The sequence below is a fragment of the Ctenocephalides felis genome, unplaced genomic scaffold (genome assembly GCF_003426905.1).
Source record: "Ctenocephalides felis isolate EL2017-DRISC unplaced genomic scaffold, ASM342690v1 CF-g0.4_SCAFFOLD_02193, whole genome shotgun sequence".
Lineage (NCBI taxonomy): Eukaryota > Metazoa > Arthropoda > Insecta > Siphonaptera > Pulicidae > Ctenocephalides > Ctenocephalides felis.
Window position 1 is genome coordinate 1,149 of NW_020538347.1, and position 20,002 is coordinate 21,150.

The window sequence follows — 20,002 nt, forward strand, 5'->3', positions numbered from 1 at the left end:
ATACAATGACATTTGAAGTTATGAAATCAGTTCAATCGTTTTTGTGAAAACGTCAACAGAAGATCCAAAAAAACGCTAACATTACACACGCATAATTTTCGCACAAATGCTTTGTATGTATGGTTTCGAAGCGACAACCATGGTGAACTAAAATAATTTTCAATTCAAAAACCATTATTTTCATTCATCATTACTAGATCCAGTTTTAAATAACAAAAAAATAATACGTAAAGCTTTTTTCTTTTACTGACTATTACTTACTTATCGCTGATTTTTCGCTGTTGTATATGGATAGTGAATATTGCATGACTTCTACTGGATTGACTGTTCATTGCAGTTGCACCTACAGCTCTGCGACGATATCCTCTAACTAAACTTCTAAACAATCTAATGTATCATTTGCATTACGTACTTCAATTTCGGTTAATCCAGGAATTACAATTCTTTTTTGTTGATCTTCTCTGATATCAACTATACTTTGATCTCTATTTGATTTTGATAAAAGATCAAATAATTGTTCTTGATATAATTCCATAAATGATACCTGTAGAACATGAGAAAATACTTTACTGAAGAAATGACTTACTGTTATTATTATGTTTACAATTTCATAAACTATTATGATTTCTAAAAGCAAATTATATTAAATAGCAATCCATATACTCCTAAGGAGTGCAGAACAATTATATTCAACCAAACATATAGAAGTACAAACACAATGCAAAGATTTTGAAAATCTGACATGTTTAATTTCTGACCATTTATGGGTATTCAAATAAACTCTAATTACAGTGTAAAAAGGTTATGGCTTTTAAATTTTAATTCTCATTTAAACCTCATATGCTCCTTAACAATACACTTTAAATTTATTGCTTTAATATTTGGAAAGTAGTTTATATTGATCTAACTTGTAATTGAAAATTATATTGCTCCGTCAGAGTTGAAATTTTTTGAAAAATGTCTTTTACTGCTCTTGGTATAACACCCATCTCCTCGACTGGTCCAACTGAATAAGCCATGCCCATGGAATGAGTTTTTCCGGAGCCAGTCTGACCATAAGCTAATATTGTCACATTGTAGCCTAAAATATATTTTTAGATTGAACAAAATAATAAATAATAAAGTAAAGATACTGAAGATAAAAATAGAATTTGGGATTATAGATGAGAGATAAATTCACCTACACCAAAGTTATGTTATGTCAAAATTAAATTCTAGTAGAAATAAATTACCCTTAAACAATCCATCAACTAAACCCTTAACAGCAGTGTCATAAAATTCAGCTTGCGAAACTTCTGGTGGAAATACATGGTTGTAAGTAAAAGAAAGATTTTTTATTAAAACTTGAGGTTTATTTGGCACTGTTTCGAGGCATTTAACATATCCTTTAGAAATTTCGGATTTGACTAAAGGCCTTATCCTTAAAGCCACCTGTACACTAACAGCAGAATCAGCCATCTGAAATTTTTTCAAAAATCGTTTGAGCAGGTGTAGATCTTATATGAGATATTCTATTTTATTTATGAAGAAAATAATATAGTAAATAATATACTTCATCAATCCTACTTTAAAAAACGATAATAATTTTAGTAAAGTTTGACGAATTTTTAAAATTAAACTACTTGTCGTAATGCCGTAATATTACAGTAAGTTCTATAAGACCATGATTAAGACCAAAAAAAAGTTCCATGAAAATCGGCTTAAATTTTTTTTTTCAACAGTTCATTAGGCTCAGTAGATTTTCACCTAAAATTAATCAGTACCATTCCCATTTTTTTAAAATCGGTTCGGTAGGATGAGCTTAAATGTGGACGAAAATTTAACACTTTTTTTCAACAGTTAATTACAAGAAAACGGCTCGGTAGATTTTCACCTTAAATTAATCAGTACCATTCACAACTAATATTTTTCGAAAAGTTTTTGATTTTTTAAAATCGGTTCGGTAGGATGAGCTTAAATGAGGACGAAAATTTAACACTTTTTTTCAACAGTTAATTAGAAGAAAACGGCTCGGTAGATTTTCACCTAAAATTAATCAGTACCATTCCCAACTAATATCTTTCGAACAGTTTTTGATTTTTTAAAATCGGTTTGGTAGGATGAGTTTAAATATGGACGAAAAGTTTAACACTTTTTTTTAAATTGCAAAGAAACGGCTTGGCAGATCGTCGCACAAAACTGACAAACGATAGTCCTCACCGAAATACATCAAATGGCTTTTAAATTTCTGAAATCGGTTCAGGCGCTTTTGAGAAAACGTCGATCAAAAGTCTAATTTTGACAAATGTCAAAAAAACTATACCAATTTTTGCAAACTTTGACGAATTTTTAAAGCTAAACGAGTTGTCGTAGGGCCGTAATATTTTAGTATGACCTAGAAAACTATGGTATCTACTGTCAAAAAAAAAAATCATAAAAATCGTCGAATTTTTTTTTTTTAAACGTTATTACAAGAAAACGGCTCGGCCGATCTTTACCAAAAACTAATCAGCACGATTCCCAACCAATATCTATCGAATGGTTTTTGAATTTTCAGAATCGATTTAGAATTGCGGGCTAAAACGTGGGCGAAAATTTTTTCACTTTTCTGCAATTTACAACGAAACGGCCCGGCCGATCGCCGCACAAAACTCAGAGACGATAGTCCTCATCGAGATACATCGAATGGCTTTTAAATTTTTAAAATCGGTCCAGTCATTTTTGAGAAAACGTCGATTTACAACAAAAAATCTGTTCACATACACACACACACACACATACACACACACATACTTTTTCCAAATTTGGTCTCATTCGATTCAGAATGGCTTGAAACGTCGAGAAAACATAAAATTAGCGAATCGGATTTTTTGATGAAAACATAAACTTCTCCTTCGGGAAGTTAATAATATATTTTAATGAATATGCTTGCTATTTGTTATAAGAAGATTAGCTTACCTTAACCATAGCACTAAATTATATTATATATATATATATATATATATATATATATATATGTATATATATATATATATATATATATATATATATAGATATATAATAATTAAAGTTTTAGTTTACCTTGAAGTAGTCTTGTTAATTTGCTGTCACGATAACCTATGAAACCCGTACAGCCCTCGCCCAATCTTGATATGACATTACCCAGAGCTAACAATCCTTTATTAATTTTTACACTTTCTCGGAAGCGATTACCAGTTGCTTTTGTTTTATTTGCTCTTTCAGATCCTGCCAAGTCTACCAAATGTAACTTGCAACTTGTTAGACTATTTCTAGTAATAAAAAGGAAATATTTAGACATTTAAATGTGGAATAATCGACCTAGAGAGAAGCTGGTATCAAATTTTTTCAAACTTTGATGAATTTATTAAAATTAAACCTCTTGTCGCAGGACCATAATATTTTATTATGTTCTTTAAAACTATGATCGCAAACGTCGCACAAAACTAATACCCCAGTGAAATTAAAGCTAAAATAGCCATTTTGCGATCCATTTTTATATATAAGATTATTTAAAAAGTTGATCGATTCTCAAAATAAAACAATTGAAAAAAGTTATTCATGTACTCTTATGTGAAAACAGCATGCCGCAACCACGTATGTTACATTTTTTTCCGTACGACAAACACGTATCTCAAAGAATTGAAGAAAAAATAATAAACAATTGTTACAAGATTGAGTATTTTTAAAATTTATAAAAAAATTGTAAAATAAGAGTTTGTTGGTTTCTGTTTAAATAGTATAAGTTTAATGAAATTTTTGAAGTATAAAACTATAGTGTCAGCCCCTAATTACCTTAGTTCTTGAGCAACACCCGCCAGCTATGTCATTTTCCTAGTGTAGGAGGGTCACATATACGACTGTTTTTGAAGCGAATAAACGAAATATTTAATTATATATGAATTCAGGGCGTATAATGACAATCCAAAATCACAATATTTAATAAATTTTCATCATAATATTGAATAAATGTGCCGATATCCAGTGTCAATATATGAGATGGAAGATGAACTGTCGTTAACCTCTTACATTTTTGTATCATTATATGATTCAATATGCTATTACCAAATGAATAAATCTGTATAAGATGGTTTAATCTAAAATGTCAATAAAAAACGTTAATTCCAATTGCAATCTTGATATAAGGTACAAAACACGAACAACAGCCGGACAGTAGTGGAATATAATTCTACATATTATCTAAAAAATATCCAATTTGAATTGTCGTTTTTTAAATTTTTTTTTTTTTATTTATTTCTTATAACCAATCTGAACCTTGGGTTCAATGAGGTTATTTGCTAACGGGTACAGGGTTTTTAGAAATTCCCCCAGTGGGGAATTTCCTTACATAAATATATTGATAGTTAATTCATTAAATCTTGCGGCCACTTTCTTTTTAATCTTCTCGTTGGTACTTGTTTCAGTAGATCTATTATTAGAGTGTTTGGATGGTATGCGCTCTTTTGATGATATTTCGTACTTCTCTCCTTGATAACTTCCTGAATATATTTGATGTTTAGGTCTCGATGAATTGTTTCATTGGAGACATACCAGGGCGCGTTCACTATAGCTCGTAATATTTTTGACTGTGCTCTTTGTATTGTTTTTATATTGGACGTGCTCGCACATGCCCATAGCTCAATACCGTACGTCCATATTGGTACAATTACGGCTTTATATATTAGAATCTTGTTCTCATATGACATCTTGGATCTTCTTCCAATTAACCAGTAAAGTTCGCGAAATTTCTTGTCTATTTGCTTACGCTTTGTCTTGATGTGGGTGCTCCATGTGAGCCCTCTGTCGAGGTGAAGTCCTAAGTATTTTACAGAGTTGCTTTTTGGAATTTCAACATTGTTGATTTTTATATTTGGGCAATCTCCTTTTCTTTTGGTAAAGGTGATGTGGGCTGACTTAGTTGAGTTAATAGTGATTTTCCATTTGTGAGTCCACTCCTCTAATTTGTGTATATAATTTTGCAGCTGTTCCGAGGCTTTTGTGGCGTCTTCATGTGATGATAAAACCATGGTGTCATCTGCGAATGTTCCAAGGGTTATTTTGGGGTCGGTTGGAATGTCGTTAGTGTAGATTAGGTACAGGATTGGTCCGAGTACACTACCCTGAGGTACACCAGCTTTTATTGATTCTGTATCAGATGATTCGTTCTGCACTCTGACTCTAAAATATTGTTACGAATGTGTGGGTGAGGACCCACACACGGATGTAAAATAACACATTACTACCCCTCTCCCTATGCGTGTAAACCATGTCCCTGATGAGGAATGTGTCCGCAGGCTGAGGGTGGTTGTCTGCATTTAACAGTCAAAGGAGTCGGTCGTAGGCCCTCAGGGGTGTCGGGTCGAAAGATACCGTTCTTAAGTATAAGTCGAAGGGATGAGCGCGGTGCAGTGCGCGCAATGTTTTATCAAATTAATGTTGGTGATAATGTAAGTTAAAATAATGTCATGGGGGGCAGCGTATCGGAAGCTGCCCCAAACCGAATATAGACTTTGTGAAATTATAAGATGTGATTTAAGTGAATAATGTGAATCGGGCCCGATGTATGGACATGTGATGGACACTGGTTGCGCCGTGGTTAAAGATAAGTCTAGAATAGGTTGCATGTTAGAATAAGAAATGTTTTAGATTAAGGGATCGTTATGTTTAAATATAGGTTTGTTAATTAAGTAACGAACAAACGCTTTTTCATTAGTAGTTTTAAAGTAATCAGTTTCTTACAGGATCGCGACGTCACGGTAAGGGTGTAGAAAGACCGCGAATGTAACAACAATAGTAAATTAGGGCATGAATCAAGGGTAGTAAATAATAAATAAAAGGGTTTCACAATAAATAAAAAGGGATTCGTGACAAAATGGTGGAAGCGCCGGGTATGCTTTTCGTTGGTTTAACGATCAAATGATTAAAAAGTATTAATTTGTTTTGGTAATCATTTGATCCACCATCGACGGCATTATTACGATCTCGGTAAAACAATTTTATTGTTGGTTCATTCGCGGTTATTTTTCCTTGCGTGTAAGTTTACAGTTTCCTCGTTTTATTTTTTTTTGTTATTTTGTTATTGATCAATTTCGGGTTTCGATTTGTTTTTTCGCGAAGATTCGGCATTTCTTGATTACGCATTATTATTAAATTGGTATTTATGAAATTTGTTGAACTCTTGGTTATCATAGTTGAGTGTACAGAAGATTGTTGGAACACTTAAAATTATGAAAACATAGTGCAATTTGAAATAATGTTTAGCGGTATATATAAATTGAAATGTTGTTGTGTGATCAAAGGGGTTTTCTATGTATGTTGGGGTTAATGTAAACGTAATTTGCGAAATTGGTTGGCGCAAAAACGAATAATCAAGTAGTTCAAGTAATTGTTAGAATTTTGATTTGTGAATTTTGAAAATCTATTTAATTTGTAAAATTTAAAGGTTGTTTTATAATAATTTTGAAATGCTGAATCTATTTATTGTATTTGTATTTTTGTTCGTTAATGTTTCTTTTTGTTCAGTCGCGCGGTTTGTTTTATTTCGATTTTTTGGGAAAGGCTTTTGTTCGTGTACTATTAGATACGTGTTTCCTAGGTTAATTATAATTACCATCATTTTAAATTAAGATTATTAGAATATAAATTTTAAATTCGAAATTATTATAATTAGTGTATAGAAAAATATTGTTCTATACAGATTTAGAATTTTTGTTTATTACGAACATTATTGAAATTGTTTAGTGTATTGTGTTATTCATAATCATTTTCGTAAACACCAATACATAAAATAATTTGTTTTTTTTTTTTATATAAAATTTATGATGATTGCCAGATACATTAAGTTATGTTATACAGTTAAGTGTTGTTTCATGGAAATCGTTCTTGTGAGTAGAGTTTATTTTTTTTTTGTATATATAGTCGTAAATATTTTAAAGAAAGTTATTTTAAAATATCATATTGCAAGGGTAAGATATCGTTGAAGTCCTTTTCTCTTAGAATTCGATTTCAAATCATAGACATTTAAGTAACGCAGCAAGATAATATTTATGTCCTTTTTTTTGTGTAAACATTTCATCCCTACGTTTTTAAGGCGCCACAACGCGTGGGGCAAGTATATGTGAGGTCGAAAATGCCCAGACATCGTTCTCGTGTTGCGAACTTATGGTCCCTAACGTATGTCAACGCCAGGCTAAAAGCTTTTTTTTTTTGGTTTAAGTACTAGATTTTTGAGTTGCGTAGATAGTTTTAAGTGTAGTGTAAAAAAATATTTTAAAATTAGGGAAGATGTCTTTGTATATATATATGTTTTTTTTGTTGAGTCAGGGGTTTACAATAATTTTCGAATACATGTGGCTGTTTGTAAAATACGAGCGAATTTCTTTTTCAGTTTAGTTTTGTTTGCGCTATTGCGTTAGAGTATTTTTATTATGATTTGTTTTATCTCAAAATTTAGAGCAGTTTTGAGAATTGCGGAGTTATTCGCCTCCGTGCATATGAGGTGCCGAATATTTGTTTGGGAATGCGTCGAAAACAACGGCTTACAGGGATTTGAATTGTGGCAAATTTTTGTTAGGTCGATCACCACCGCCTGGATAGCTTGTATATAATTCAGTGCGAAAGCTCTTGGTGACACCGATTTTCGATATGCATTTGAATTGATCAGGATGTCTTTGGTGATTTTCAATTAGAGCGGACTTAGTCACCCCGATCTAATTGTAATCAGTCGAGCCCACTGGCATCAAGGTCGATACGGCTCATACTGCCAATAGTGAAATGGGATTAGAAATTTGATTTTTACATTTGATAGTTTTTTTTATATGGTTGTTACTGTTAAAAAATATTTTGATGCTGTTTTTATTATTAATTTTTTTTTTTTTGAATTATTGTTGAATTGTTTGTGTTTAGTACTTAATGATTGATATTTAGTTTTCGCGGTAGAAAAGATGGATAGATAAAGGAAACGTCGAATAAATTTTATTGTCTTCAGATTAAAAATCATAGGTTTCTCGTCCCATTCATTAAACCGGTTAAGTTATTTTGCAATTATTCCATTAGCGCAACAAGACGGCAGTCACATGTTTAGTCAAATTTAGATAAGGTAGATAGGAATAAAGGATTAAGGATAATAATAATGTGGTAGGATCATAGTAATTATAAGATAATAGACACGTAGTAAAATTTAGTTAGATAAATTTGCAAACGGGTACGGTCTAGTTGAGACGGAACTGTTAGAGATGCGTAAAAAGGGGCGTGTACAACACGTAAGGGAGGACGAATGCAATGCGACAAAGGGACAAATAGAAAAGCAAGTAGGTCTAGATGGAGGTATAAGAAATGCAAAAAGCCTAATAAGCGAAAAGGAAGAATGCATAAGTCGCTAGGATTTACGAAAGAGATAGGTTGCAAAAGTAAAAGTGAAGCGAGAAGAAAAAACTAAAATGGCGAGTTACCGTATAACACATAGGTAAAATTGTTAGATCATTTAATATTTTTTTTTTTTTTTTAGTTCAATGCGTGATTCGGTTTGCAAATATTTTATAAATTCAGTAAGATTATTTTTGATACAATTGTTATTTATTTTACCCGTTGTTTCTTTGTTGTTTTTACGAGATTTAAGAATAGTGTTAAGAATAGTAATTAGGTGGAATATAAAGATCGAAAATTAAAAATAAATGCATAGGTAGCAAATCTTATAAGCGAGATGGTTTACAAAATAGAGATAAAAAAAATGAGTTACAGAATAGCTCATAGTTTAAGTACTATTGAATAATTTGATAATTTGCATATTGCTATAATTTTAAATAACAATGCGTATGAGTTTATTTTGTTGTTGTTGTTTTTATTAATTATCGTGTCTATTTATTACAACAGTTTCTCTTCGATTAAGTACAGTCATTTAGAAAAAAAAAATAACATTTATAAATTGGTTTTTGCAATGCAGGCGCGATCAGACGAATTATATTAAGAATATATTGTTGTTAGAGATTGGAAAATGCAGTTTTATAAATAGAAAATTAATAATTTAGATTTTAGATCATAGTGTCATAAAAGAAGTATGCTTAAAATGAAGAAAAAGAGAAGAAAATTACGAATAGGATTTTGAGTAAAGAATGTTATGAATAATTAGAAGATAGAGACAGAATAGGGCGGTTTAACAGCAAGTGCAGAGGCGTTGGTTTGTACTTTGGTGTTTCTTTTCCATCACTCAGAGAGCACTGGGCGATACTTTATAACCGTTGAGAATAATGTTGGGATAAAATGATATTGGGAAAAAAGATGTTGAGAAAAAAAAAAGATGTCCTTGTGAGGGATTCGGGGAAATAATTCGCGTATGAAGGAATACGACGCGAAAAGAGAAAATTAGGGGTTAATAGATGATTATTAACATGAATAGATAAATATTTTGATTTGATTGCGAAAGTGGTTGTTTAGTTCAGTCGGGAATTGAGAAATAGTGTGTGGGTATGCATATTTTTATGAATGTCAGCTGGCCAGCTAAGTATAAGAGATAAGTGTATTTTGATTTTTCCCTCGTTTTAAATGAAAATGTTTTAGGTTTTAATGCAAGATTTGAGTGAATATAAATTTTAAATTGATTGTTGTTTTGTGTTTGATATAATGTATGTGGGTTATACTAGGGGTGTTTAGAAAAAGTAAATTGAGAATAGAATTGGGTTTTGCGATTTTTGGGAAAATTTGGGATTTTACGGTTTTGGGGAAAGATCGCCCGGGCTGGTGTTTTGTTGTTGTTATGGATTATTGATTATGAATTTGATTTTGATCTCACAGCATGGGGATATGGATTTGGGCTGTGGGAGCACCCCCAGCGAGGGTTCTGGTGCTCTGAGTGAGACCGTTGGAGCGTGATACATCACATACAAGCTGATTGCTATCACGCTATCCATTTGGAAGCTTTGGTTGTTGATTATGTTATATGTATTTTAGTGAAATTTTGTGGATTTCACGCTAGAGCCGGTACTTTTTACCACAATGTACTGCCGCTAATGTGAGGTTTTTGAGCAGATATCCGCTCCCGATGCCTGCTCAAAAACTTCCGCCATCAGTAAGCGTCGCGCGACGTTGTGTGTTGTTTGGTTTTTATTGCTGATGGTAATTTCCTTCTGAAATTATAAGCGGGCGCGATGCTGCTTCAGGTCTTTTATTGGATAGGCAAGGTGCTATGGGCATCTAGCACCGTTTGGAGCCTAGGAACACCGGGGAAACAAGCATTCCGACGACTCACTTCTTGTTTTTATATTGAGAAGCGCACTTGCTGTACACGGTTTAATAGTGATAGAAATAGTTAGACTAGGGTAAAAGTAAATTACGTTTATGTTTGCGTTGTACGTTAATAGAGATGGGACCGCCAAATTCAAAACAGTCAGCAGTTCTCGAATTTTGAAACAATATGTAGAGTGTTTTAATTACTTGTTCAATTTGAGTTTTATTGTTCTTATTTTCGCTCTTAGTCTTACTCTTGCAATGCTTTTCTTTTGTTGTGTGTTTTCTGTTTTTACATTGTTAAGTAAACATTGTCGTTAATAAGTATGTAACTAGGTTTAGGTTGATAAAGAAACAAATGCGTTTATGTTTTACACAAATCAAATATTTATGTCGAATGTAAATTTGTTGTAGTTATAATGTCATTATTTTAAGTTTTAGAATCTATTGTTAGAAGAAATTAAAAAGCTGTTGATAAAAATATTATGAGATAGTGTTATTTTTTTAAATTTTATAGAAGTAAGTGCTAAGTGTAGATAAGTTTATGTTCATTTTCTGAGTGTTTTTATGTTATTTACTTTTATAATGTTTGATAATTTTTAATACTTGATAAGTTCGAATATTTTTTTCATTAAATTTGATATGTTTAATTAACTTTGATCGATTTTGTTATTATATTTGAATGTAGTTTATGTAGGTAGTAATAAAAGCAATAAGGTTAGATCAAAGTTTTAACAAACAGTGAATAAGTAAAGTGGACTAAGTGATGTTCTTTTTTTTTGTTTGTTATGACACTTTTTGGACAAATACACTAAACTGTTAATGTAATCTTACTTTTGGTTGAAATCTGTTGTGAAGTAATTTTGTGTAACAGTGCAAGAAAAAATTGAACGCGTGTACAACTACATTACTGAAACATTGCGACCCGAATTGTGTATCAGGGTGCTAGAGGTCGACGGATTTGGGAAAGTCTGAGCCTACGGGATAAGAGCAGACCGCAGATCGGACAAGTGGGAATGCGCCATCGATGTTTTATCCGGGGAGCAGACTGATATTGGAGTGCACCACCTAGGTTCCGGAGCAGAGAAAGCGGGTGCAGCACCAGGGATGGAGTTTTGAAAGATCGAGGGCGATCTTTAGAGGAGGTGGGGTAGTGTTACGAATGTGTGGGTGAGGACCCACACACGGATGTAAAATAACACATTACTACCCCTCTCCCTATGCGTGTAAACCATGTCCCTGATGAGGAATGTGTCCGCAGGCTGAGGGTGGTTGTCTGCATTTAACAGTCAAAGGAGTCGGTCGTAGGCCCTCAGGGGTGTCGGGTCGAAAGATACCGTTCTTAAGTATAAGTCGAAGGGATGAGCGCGGTGCAGTGCGCGCAATGTTTTATCAAATTAATGTTGGTGATAATGTAAGTTAAAATAATGTCATGGGGGGCAGCGTATCGGAAGCTGCCCCAAACCGAATATAGACTTTGTGAAATTATAAGATGTGATTTAAGTGAATAATGTGAATCGGGCCCGATGTATGGACATGTGATGGACACTGGTTGCGCCGTGGTTAAAGATAAGTCTAGAATAGGTTGCATGTTAGAATAAGAAATGTTTTAGATTAAGGGATCGTTATGTTTAAATATAGGTTTGTTAATTAAGTAACGAACAAACGCCTCTCATTACTTGTAGTTGTAAATTCAAATAATCTTTCAGCAGTACGCGATAAAAGGTAACAGTGAGTTTAACTGACTAACAATAAAATAAGGATTATAAGTGAAAGAAATTAAAAGGAATCCGTAACAATATCTGTTCGATAAGTAGGACTCCAGTAAAGATGACAGTTCTTGTGGAAGACATTGGTTTATTTTGTAGATCAAACCGTGGTGCCAAACTTTGTCGAAAGCTTTTTCGATGTCAATAAATATGGCAGAGCAGTATTTTTTATTCTGCAATGCCATATGTATGTCGTTTATGACCCTATGACCTTGGTGGATTGTCGAGTGTTGAGGTCTAAAACCAAACTGGTGGTCGGGAATTATTGTAAGCTTTTCGTTTATTCTGCTTAGGATTATTTTCTCCATTATTTTTGAAAGTATTGGCATTAGGCTGATTGGTCTGTACGATGTAGCTTCAGTAGGCGATTTCCCTGGTTTCAGGATCATAATAATTTCAGAGATTTTAAAACATTTTGGCCAATATGTTGTTCTAAGGATTGCATTAAATATGTATGTCAAGAGCACTATGCTTTTCTTGGACAGTTCTTTGATCATCCTGCCTTTTATTTTATCCACGCCAGCGCTTTTTTTGTTTTTAGTAAGCATTATATATTTTTTAACTTCTTTGGGAGTAGTTTTCATTATCGCATTTTTATTTTCGTTATCTATCATGAGTGCGTCGTTAGCTTCTTGGTCGGTTTGGTTACCAGCAGTAGAAAAACAGTTTTTAAATAGTTCGCGAATAATGCCGCTTTCTCTTTGTTGCTTTTTGCCCATTCGCTTGCGCTGTCCATTCTTATAGGTGCATTATGGAATGTTTGATGTCTAGTGGACTTAGTGGGTTTCCATATTGTTTTGTCGTATCTGCTTAAGTTTGAAATATATTGCGTAATCTCACTGTCCCTTAGATCTTTTAGTTTCTTTTTGAGGGAATTTGTCAGGTTGTTGAAGATTGTTTTATCCTTAGGATTTTGCGTGTTTTGCCATTTTTTTCTTGCTTTACGTTTTAGTTTTATTAGGCGTTTTATTTCTAGGGGGATATCATAGTTAGTTTTATTTTGTTCGTGTTTTGTGGGGGTAGCTTTTGTAACTGCATCTTGCAATGTAGTTATGAACGCATTTAGGCTATTGTCAATATCCTCTGCAGTTTTTAGTCGTATTTTGAGGTTTATGTTTGAATCAATTTCAGTTTTAAATGTATCCCAATCCGTCTTACAGTTATATAGGTTGTTATTTATTTGCTTATTTAATATACGTGAACTCAATGTTAAGATTATTGGTGTATGATCCGAGGAGAGGTCTAAGTTATTTTCAATCGTCATATATTTAGGCGAAATACCACTCGTTATGAAAAAGTCTAGCAGGTCAGGTGTTTTTTGTTTGTCTGTAGGCCAGTATGTAGGACTTCCTGTTGACATAAAAGAGTAATTGTTTTCCTGGATTAGTGCTGCTAATTCTTTACCTTTTCTTGTGGTTAATCTTGATCCCCAGAGCGTGTTTTTAGAATTGAAGTCTCCACCCACGATGAATTTTGTACCTAAGGTTCTGAAAAATTTTTCATAATCTTCACGTTTAAGATTATACCTAGGGGGACAATAAATTGCAGAAACTGTTAAATCAGTTGCATGTGTGAAACCCTTAACTTTTATGGTGGTTGCTTGTATTTCGTTATGTTGAAATTTTAGTAATTCGTAGTGCTCGATCGAAGATTTTATCAGTATACCTGTACCAGCGTGAGCAGTTTGGTCTGGATGATTGGTGAAATAAAAGTTATAAGACGGAATTCTGAAGAATAAAGAATCAGTCAGGTGAGTTTCACTTATTAACAGAATATCGATCATTTGTAGATGTAGGAAAGTTTTTTAATTCATTTTGATGGTTTAGAATAGGGGTCGGCAACCTTTTAACTGTGGTGTGCCAAGCCACTGTACCAATATGATTCAGAGTGCCGCCTTAATTCTGAATAAGGACGTAGCGTGCATTGGCGGGCCCCGTATCAAATTTTTTTTGGGGATAAAGTTTCTGCTTCTATGAACAATAATGATCTGAGTGCTGTTTGTGTATCATAGAAGTATTTAACTTCCTGAAAGAAATGTTTAAATTTTTTTGCCAGAAAATGTTTGTTTACAACGATAGGCTGAGCCGATTTCTCGAAATTAGGAGAAGAGTGCTAAAATTTTCGCCCTCGTTTCAAAATCAAGAACTGTTCGGATTATATCCCCCGGACCTCTTTTTCTTTTAAAAAATCAAAAAATTTGGAATAAATCTAAATTCTTATTGATTGTGTCGATTATTTACACATATCGGGAAATACAAGCAAAGTTTCCTAAGACTTACAACTAATTAGCTAATTTTGTATCAGTTTTATTTTTGAAAAACTTTTTTCAGCATTTGCGGTTGAAACTGGGTAAATTGTATGCAAAAATTACTTCGGGAAAATTTTAAGCAAAAGTATTGAATTTTGACAGCGATATAATAAATATTGAATTTCATATTTTAGACATATTTTTCGAGTGTTTACAATTGGTTATAAAAATTAACAGAGATGATCTTACTGTATTTAGACGAAAGTTTCATGAAGACAGGTGTTTTTGCTAAATTACTCAAGTTGTAATTATTCGAACATACTAATTGAGTCGAAGTCTCTGATCTTTGTTTAATTTCAGAAATTAATATGTATATTTAGCAATAGTATATGTTGAGTTTGAAACAAGATTACGGGTTGCTATACTTTGCCTTTTGTTTTTGAAAACAGTCGTTTACGCTCCATTCCTTTGATAATTTTTCGAGACATTTAGCAAACTGCTGAATTAATTTTAATTTTTTAATTTGCACAAAATGACTTAATAAAATGCTAGTTTTCTATTCTATCGCAATCGCAACTCTCTTTATATTTTTACATTTTACACGCTCATGTTTTATTCGAAATTAAATTTAGTTGCAAGGAAGTTTTCATGATTATTTTAACTTTTATTATTTGTAAAATAAGATAAAAATTCGTAAGATTCTATTTATATTTGGGCAGGTTGGGCCCCCATGGCCCGGAAAAATACACTTTAAAACAATAATTTTACATTTCTCTTAATGAAATTAAATTTCACTGAACAAATTTTTCACGATTAATTCGCTTTTTGTGAAATATTTTTTTTATTATTAATATTTGCTTACGGACGTTGGGGGCCCCCCTGGCTTGGGGCTGATATGGCTGATACGGCGGTAGTTACGCCCCTGATTCTGAAATATATAATTAGGTTCTAGGAAAGATGAATTAAAACCAAATTTATCTTTTAAACATATTTATTAACAAATAACCTACAATTCTAACATAAACTAAACAATTTTAATGTGAACCTTGTCCCTGTACATTTTTGCTTAACAATTCAATATTCGGGATATAATTTGTTACTTTTAATTTCACACATGATTCTGAATGTTCAGTTGTTAAACGACTTCTTTGTGAACTCAAAATATTTTTCATGTGTGAAAAAATTTGTTCACAAAGATATGTGGAACCAAAAGCTGAAACAAATAAATCTTTCCGGCAATGACATCCAACAATTTAATATGACCGTAGATTTTTCTATAGAGTCATCTTCTAGATTTTTTCGTAGTTCTTTAAATTTTGTTTTCCATAATTCTGACGATGTTAGTTCGATAATTTCCATTTCGAAATTATCAACATTCATCCACTCGAAAATTGGACAATCGAACGGTATTGTTGATGAATCTAAATCTGGCTGTATGAGGAAGGAAAATATAGGCACATAAGCTTCAAAATCTTTGCATCTTTTGCAAAATTCATCTTTAAGTGCTTCAACGTAGGTTTTGAGTTCATTGTTGTTTACGGTCGATTCATTTGCAAGCGCTCTCACATTTGGGAAGTATTTGTAGGTGCTCGTGTTAATATCACGTAAAAATATATTTAATTTTGACGCAAATGCTGTCCAATATTCAAATAATTCGAGCACCGTTTGGCGCTTTCCTTGCAATTTCAAGTTTAGTTCATTTAGATGATTTGTTACATCGGTCAGAAACATTAATTTGCCTAACCATTCTTCATCGTTCAATTCGGGGAAATGTTGTTCCTTTTCGTTAAGAAAAACTTTGATGGGTTCCAGACATGACACAAACTTATTTAAGACATTGCCTCGACTAAGCCAACGAACATGGCTGTATGAGGGAAGGTCAACATATTCACTTTCCATTTCTTCTAAAGAGATTTAAATTGTCTGTGTGTTAGTGAAGAGCGAGACACTATAAAATTAACTATTTTAACAACAGTGTTCATTACAGGAATTAAGCGCTGTGACGAAATTTTGGCAACTAAACTTTCCTGGTGTATTATACAATGGAAGTTCAATATTTTATGTCCAATATGATTTTCAAGAAGTTTGACAAATCCTCTATCTTTGCCAATCATTGCAGCTGCGCCGTCAGTAGTTACAGAAAATATTTTTTTGACATTAATGTTCTTGCTGTCAAAATAACTTATGAATGAAGAAAGAATATCCTCCCCCTTAGTTGTCCCAGACAGAGGAATCAAAGTACACAATTCTTCATAAACTTGATCTTTATCACAATACCGTGCAAATACTGCAAGCCGCGCAATATCATTTACGTCGGTACTTTCATCAACAGCAACACTAAATGAAACAGCTTCTTGTAATCCAGCATTCTGTTTTGTTGTTACATTGTCTGCCATTTCAGTTATTCTTCTTTCAATTGTTCGCGCAGAAGCCGGTATTTCTTGAATTCGGGATAATATGGTTTGTTGGTTAGGTAAATCGCTAAACAACTTTTCAGCACTTTTTATAAAAAATTCCTTTATATATTCTCCATCTGTAAAGGGTTTGCCTTTGGCAGCTATGCAATGAGCAATTGCGAAGCTGCATTCTGTCGCTTTAGCCTTCGTTCCAGTCATTCCACAAAAAAAAGTTATTTGTTTCTTATAACAAGAAACAGCTTTCTTTATAGTTTCACATTTCTCATCGTTGCTATTAAATGTGGACTGATGTTTGGTTTGGAAATGTCTTTGTACACTTGACGTGCGGCATACTACACTTTCGCGGCATATCGCACATACAGCACGATCCTTTTGTTGTATAAATCCATATTCATTCGTCCAACAGTCTTGAAAACCGCGAACATCTAATTTTTGTTTCTTACTCTCCATTTGATTAAATACGAATGAATTATAACAAATATAAAATCAATAAGATACAAGTCTTCACAAAAAAGTAAGAACGAAAAGTAGCGACCAAACGAAATGCAAGTTTAACTGCGCAAGTTTAAGCCCACCGCACAAGCACACAAGCAAATGGTGCCAAATGGTGCGCAGCACTCGCAGTTGATAAACGAGAAAGAGGGGGGCGAGTGATACTCCAACATTCAGCTTCGTGAAGGCCGCTTCGATAACTACTCGGCACTGCACATGTTTCATCCCTTTTACTCCGAATGCGGTCTCAATCAACCTTCGCGCAGATTTTCATGAAATTAGCGAACCACATTATAATCAAACTTTCTCTCTTATTTTCAACATTTTCTCTTATTTAAAAATCACTTCGTCTCGATATATTTGCGATTTTCCTAATTCCTTTGTAGCGTGCCATTCAGAATCCCTTCGCGTGCCAAGCCTGGCACGCGTGCCGTAGGTTGCCGATGCCTGGTTTAGAATACCGTTGGCATTCCATTCGGCAATGCGTAACAGGTTAATCATTTTTTAGCTAGTAAGGTAAGCATGTTGAGGATCATATTGTTCTGCTCCATAAGTTGTTTGAACATATCTTTGAATGTACTTAAAAATTCATGTAGTGTTGATCCTATTTCTGTTGCATTGTTTCCGCCGTTGTTTTGATTTTTCAGAATTTCGGAATAAGTCATGTGGTTCGAAACATTAGTATGATTTGATCGTGGTCTTGTATTGATTTCTTGAAAGCGTTTTGAAATGTTTTGTATTGGTGTGGCACTAGTTTTGTTATGTAAGGTATTATACATAGTGCGGTAGCTGGTGCATCCTCTATAGTTTGCCGGGTGTGGGCCTCCGCACAAAGCGCATGTGGCTGGAGTGCTTTTTAATTTTTTACATTTTGAAGTATCATGGTCGCCGCCGCATTTGACGCAGACAAATGGTCTGTTGCAATAGGATTTACAGTGTCCATATAATTGGCACCTTGTACACTGTATAATACCAAATCTTTTTCTGGGAGATTCCACTGTTACAATTTGATTTAAAATTTTGTTCAGTTTATAAATTGTGGTGTTATTCTCTGAAGGCTCCAAATCGACGAAAAACATGTTTAATGGGTATTTAGTCTTGTGTTGCAAGATATTGACAATGTTTCTCACTTTGTAGTTTAGTTTTTCTAGCGCTGTTTTAATTTCGTTAGTATCGGTTGTGTGGTGAATATTTTTTATAACTACTCTGTAGGCTCTCTCTTGTTTAATTTGGTAGGTATGATACACTACGCGTTTTGACTTAAAAAATTGTATGAGCAATTTATATTGCTCGGGTGTTTCGACGTTTATTTTCACTATATCGTCGTGCAATGATTTTGTTGTGTACTGCTCCCTGTTTATTATTGTGTTGATTTCGCCTGTCATGTCAGCGATATCGTCTACGTCATAGACGAAAATGGGAGGTGGCCTTTGAACCGTATTCCTGTTATCAGCTTGCGAGGTCGAAGGGCCTGGTGTTGCTATTGTGTTATCGGCTTGGGTCGCCGGCTTACCTGTTGCGAGAACATTAAACCGGTTTGATGTTTTTATAATGCTGACGTTTTCGATATGGCCTGTTGAAGTTCTTCGACGTTTGTTAGTTTTGATTGTCTGCCAGCTTACTGCTTGATTAATTTGTTCTGTTTCCATGTGATTAACAGTTACGGGTGATTGGTGATTAGTGTTGTTATGTTGATTAATTAAATGGTTTTGCACGTATGCACTATTTGTTTGCGAGGTGTTTAACATGTGATTAACAGTTTCGGATGATTGGTGATTAGTGTTGTTATGTTGATTAATTAAATGATTTTGCACGTATGCACTATTTGTTTGCGAGGTGTTTAACATGTGATTAACAGTTTCAGGTGATTGGTAATTAATGTTGTTATGTTGATTAATTAAATGGTTTTGCACGTATGCACTATCTGTTTGCGAGGTGTTTAACATGTGATTAACTGTTTCAGGTGATTGGTAATTCATATTGTTATGTTGATTAATTAAATGGTTTGGCGCGTATGCACTATTTGTTTGGGAGGTGTCATTCAGTATTTCAATTGATTGTACAATTGGAATAGTTGAACTATTTTCTTCGCTGTTCTGCATGATTATTTAGTAACACTGAGATTATACTGTTTTATTATTTTTTTTTTATTCACTGCACTATTTCTTTTTATTTATATGCCCCCCTAAAAGGGGGGCTTAGTTTCACTACTGTGTAGTTTTGGATGGATTGAGTATAATTTTATATTACACTGCTCACTAATTTTGTTATGATTGGATAAATATTATTTTATTTTATTGAAGCACTGATCCGAACAGTACGGCTGCTCGAGGTAAACTGTGTTTTTTAAATTTAAATCAATTTTTGTTCTAAAAAATACTGCTTATTTTTTAGCGATAAAACAATTAAAAAATGTAAACTGCGAGTGGAATGTTTCAAAATATCAATAGCCATGTTCCAGAAATATTTATATATTTTTTGGAGCAAGTAAAATAAAGTAAGTAAATTTAATAATTCGACGATTCAAAGTGGGTTATTTTATAATAATATGTAATGTTATATTCTATCGTATAAGGGCTGTTGTTCGGCTTAGGTTTCTTACATCTAGATTGCAATTAGAATTAACGTTTTTTATCGACATTTTGGATCAAAATATCTTATACAGATTCATTCGTCTTTTAGTAATGACATACTGTAGCATATAATGATATAAAATTGGCGGAGACACTTCATCTTCTATCTCATATGTTGCCATTAGATATTGACACAGTTATTAAAAATTATGAATTTGGATTGTCATCATTGATTCATGTATACTTAATTATTAACGTTTCATCTAATTTGAATGATTCAAAAAA

The 20,002-nt window shown here is 33.2% G+C and overlaps 2 protein-coding genes across 2 annotated transcripts; both read right to left on the reverse strand.

The window, feature by feature from the left end:
• Positions 1-370: 370 nt before the first annotated feature.
• On the reverse strand, positions 371-5,024 carry LOC113380513 (chromosome-associated kinesin KIF4A-like). The gene is made up of 5 exons (XM_026619723.1): positions 4,702-5,024; positions 3,061-3,269; positions 1,233-1,496; positions 969-1,081; positions 371-544 (listed from the first exon to the last, which is right to left on the reverse strand). Exons 1-5 carry the CDS (start codon positions 5,022-5,024, stop codon positions 371-373), a joined length of 1,083 nt encoding a protein of 360 aa, XP_026475508.1.
• Positions 5,025-16,139: 11,115 nt separating this feature from the next.
• LOC113380514 (protein FAM200B-like) lies at positions 16,140-17,102 on the reverse strand. The gene has a single exon (XM_026619724.1). It carries the CDS (start codon positions 17,100-17,102, stop codon positions 16,140-16,142), a length of 963 nt encoding a protein of 320 aa, XP_026475509.1.
• Between the last annotated feature and the right edge of the window lie 2,900 nt (positions 17,103-20,002).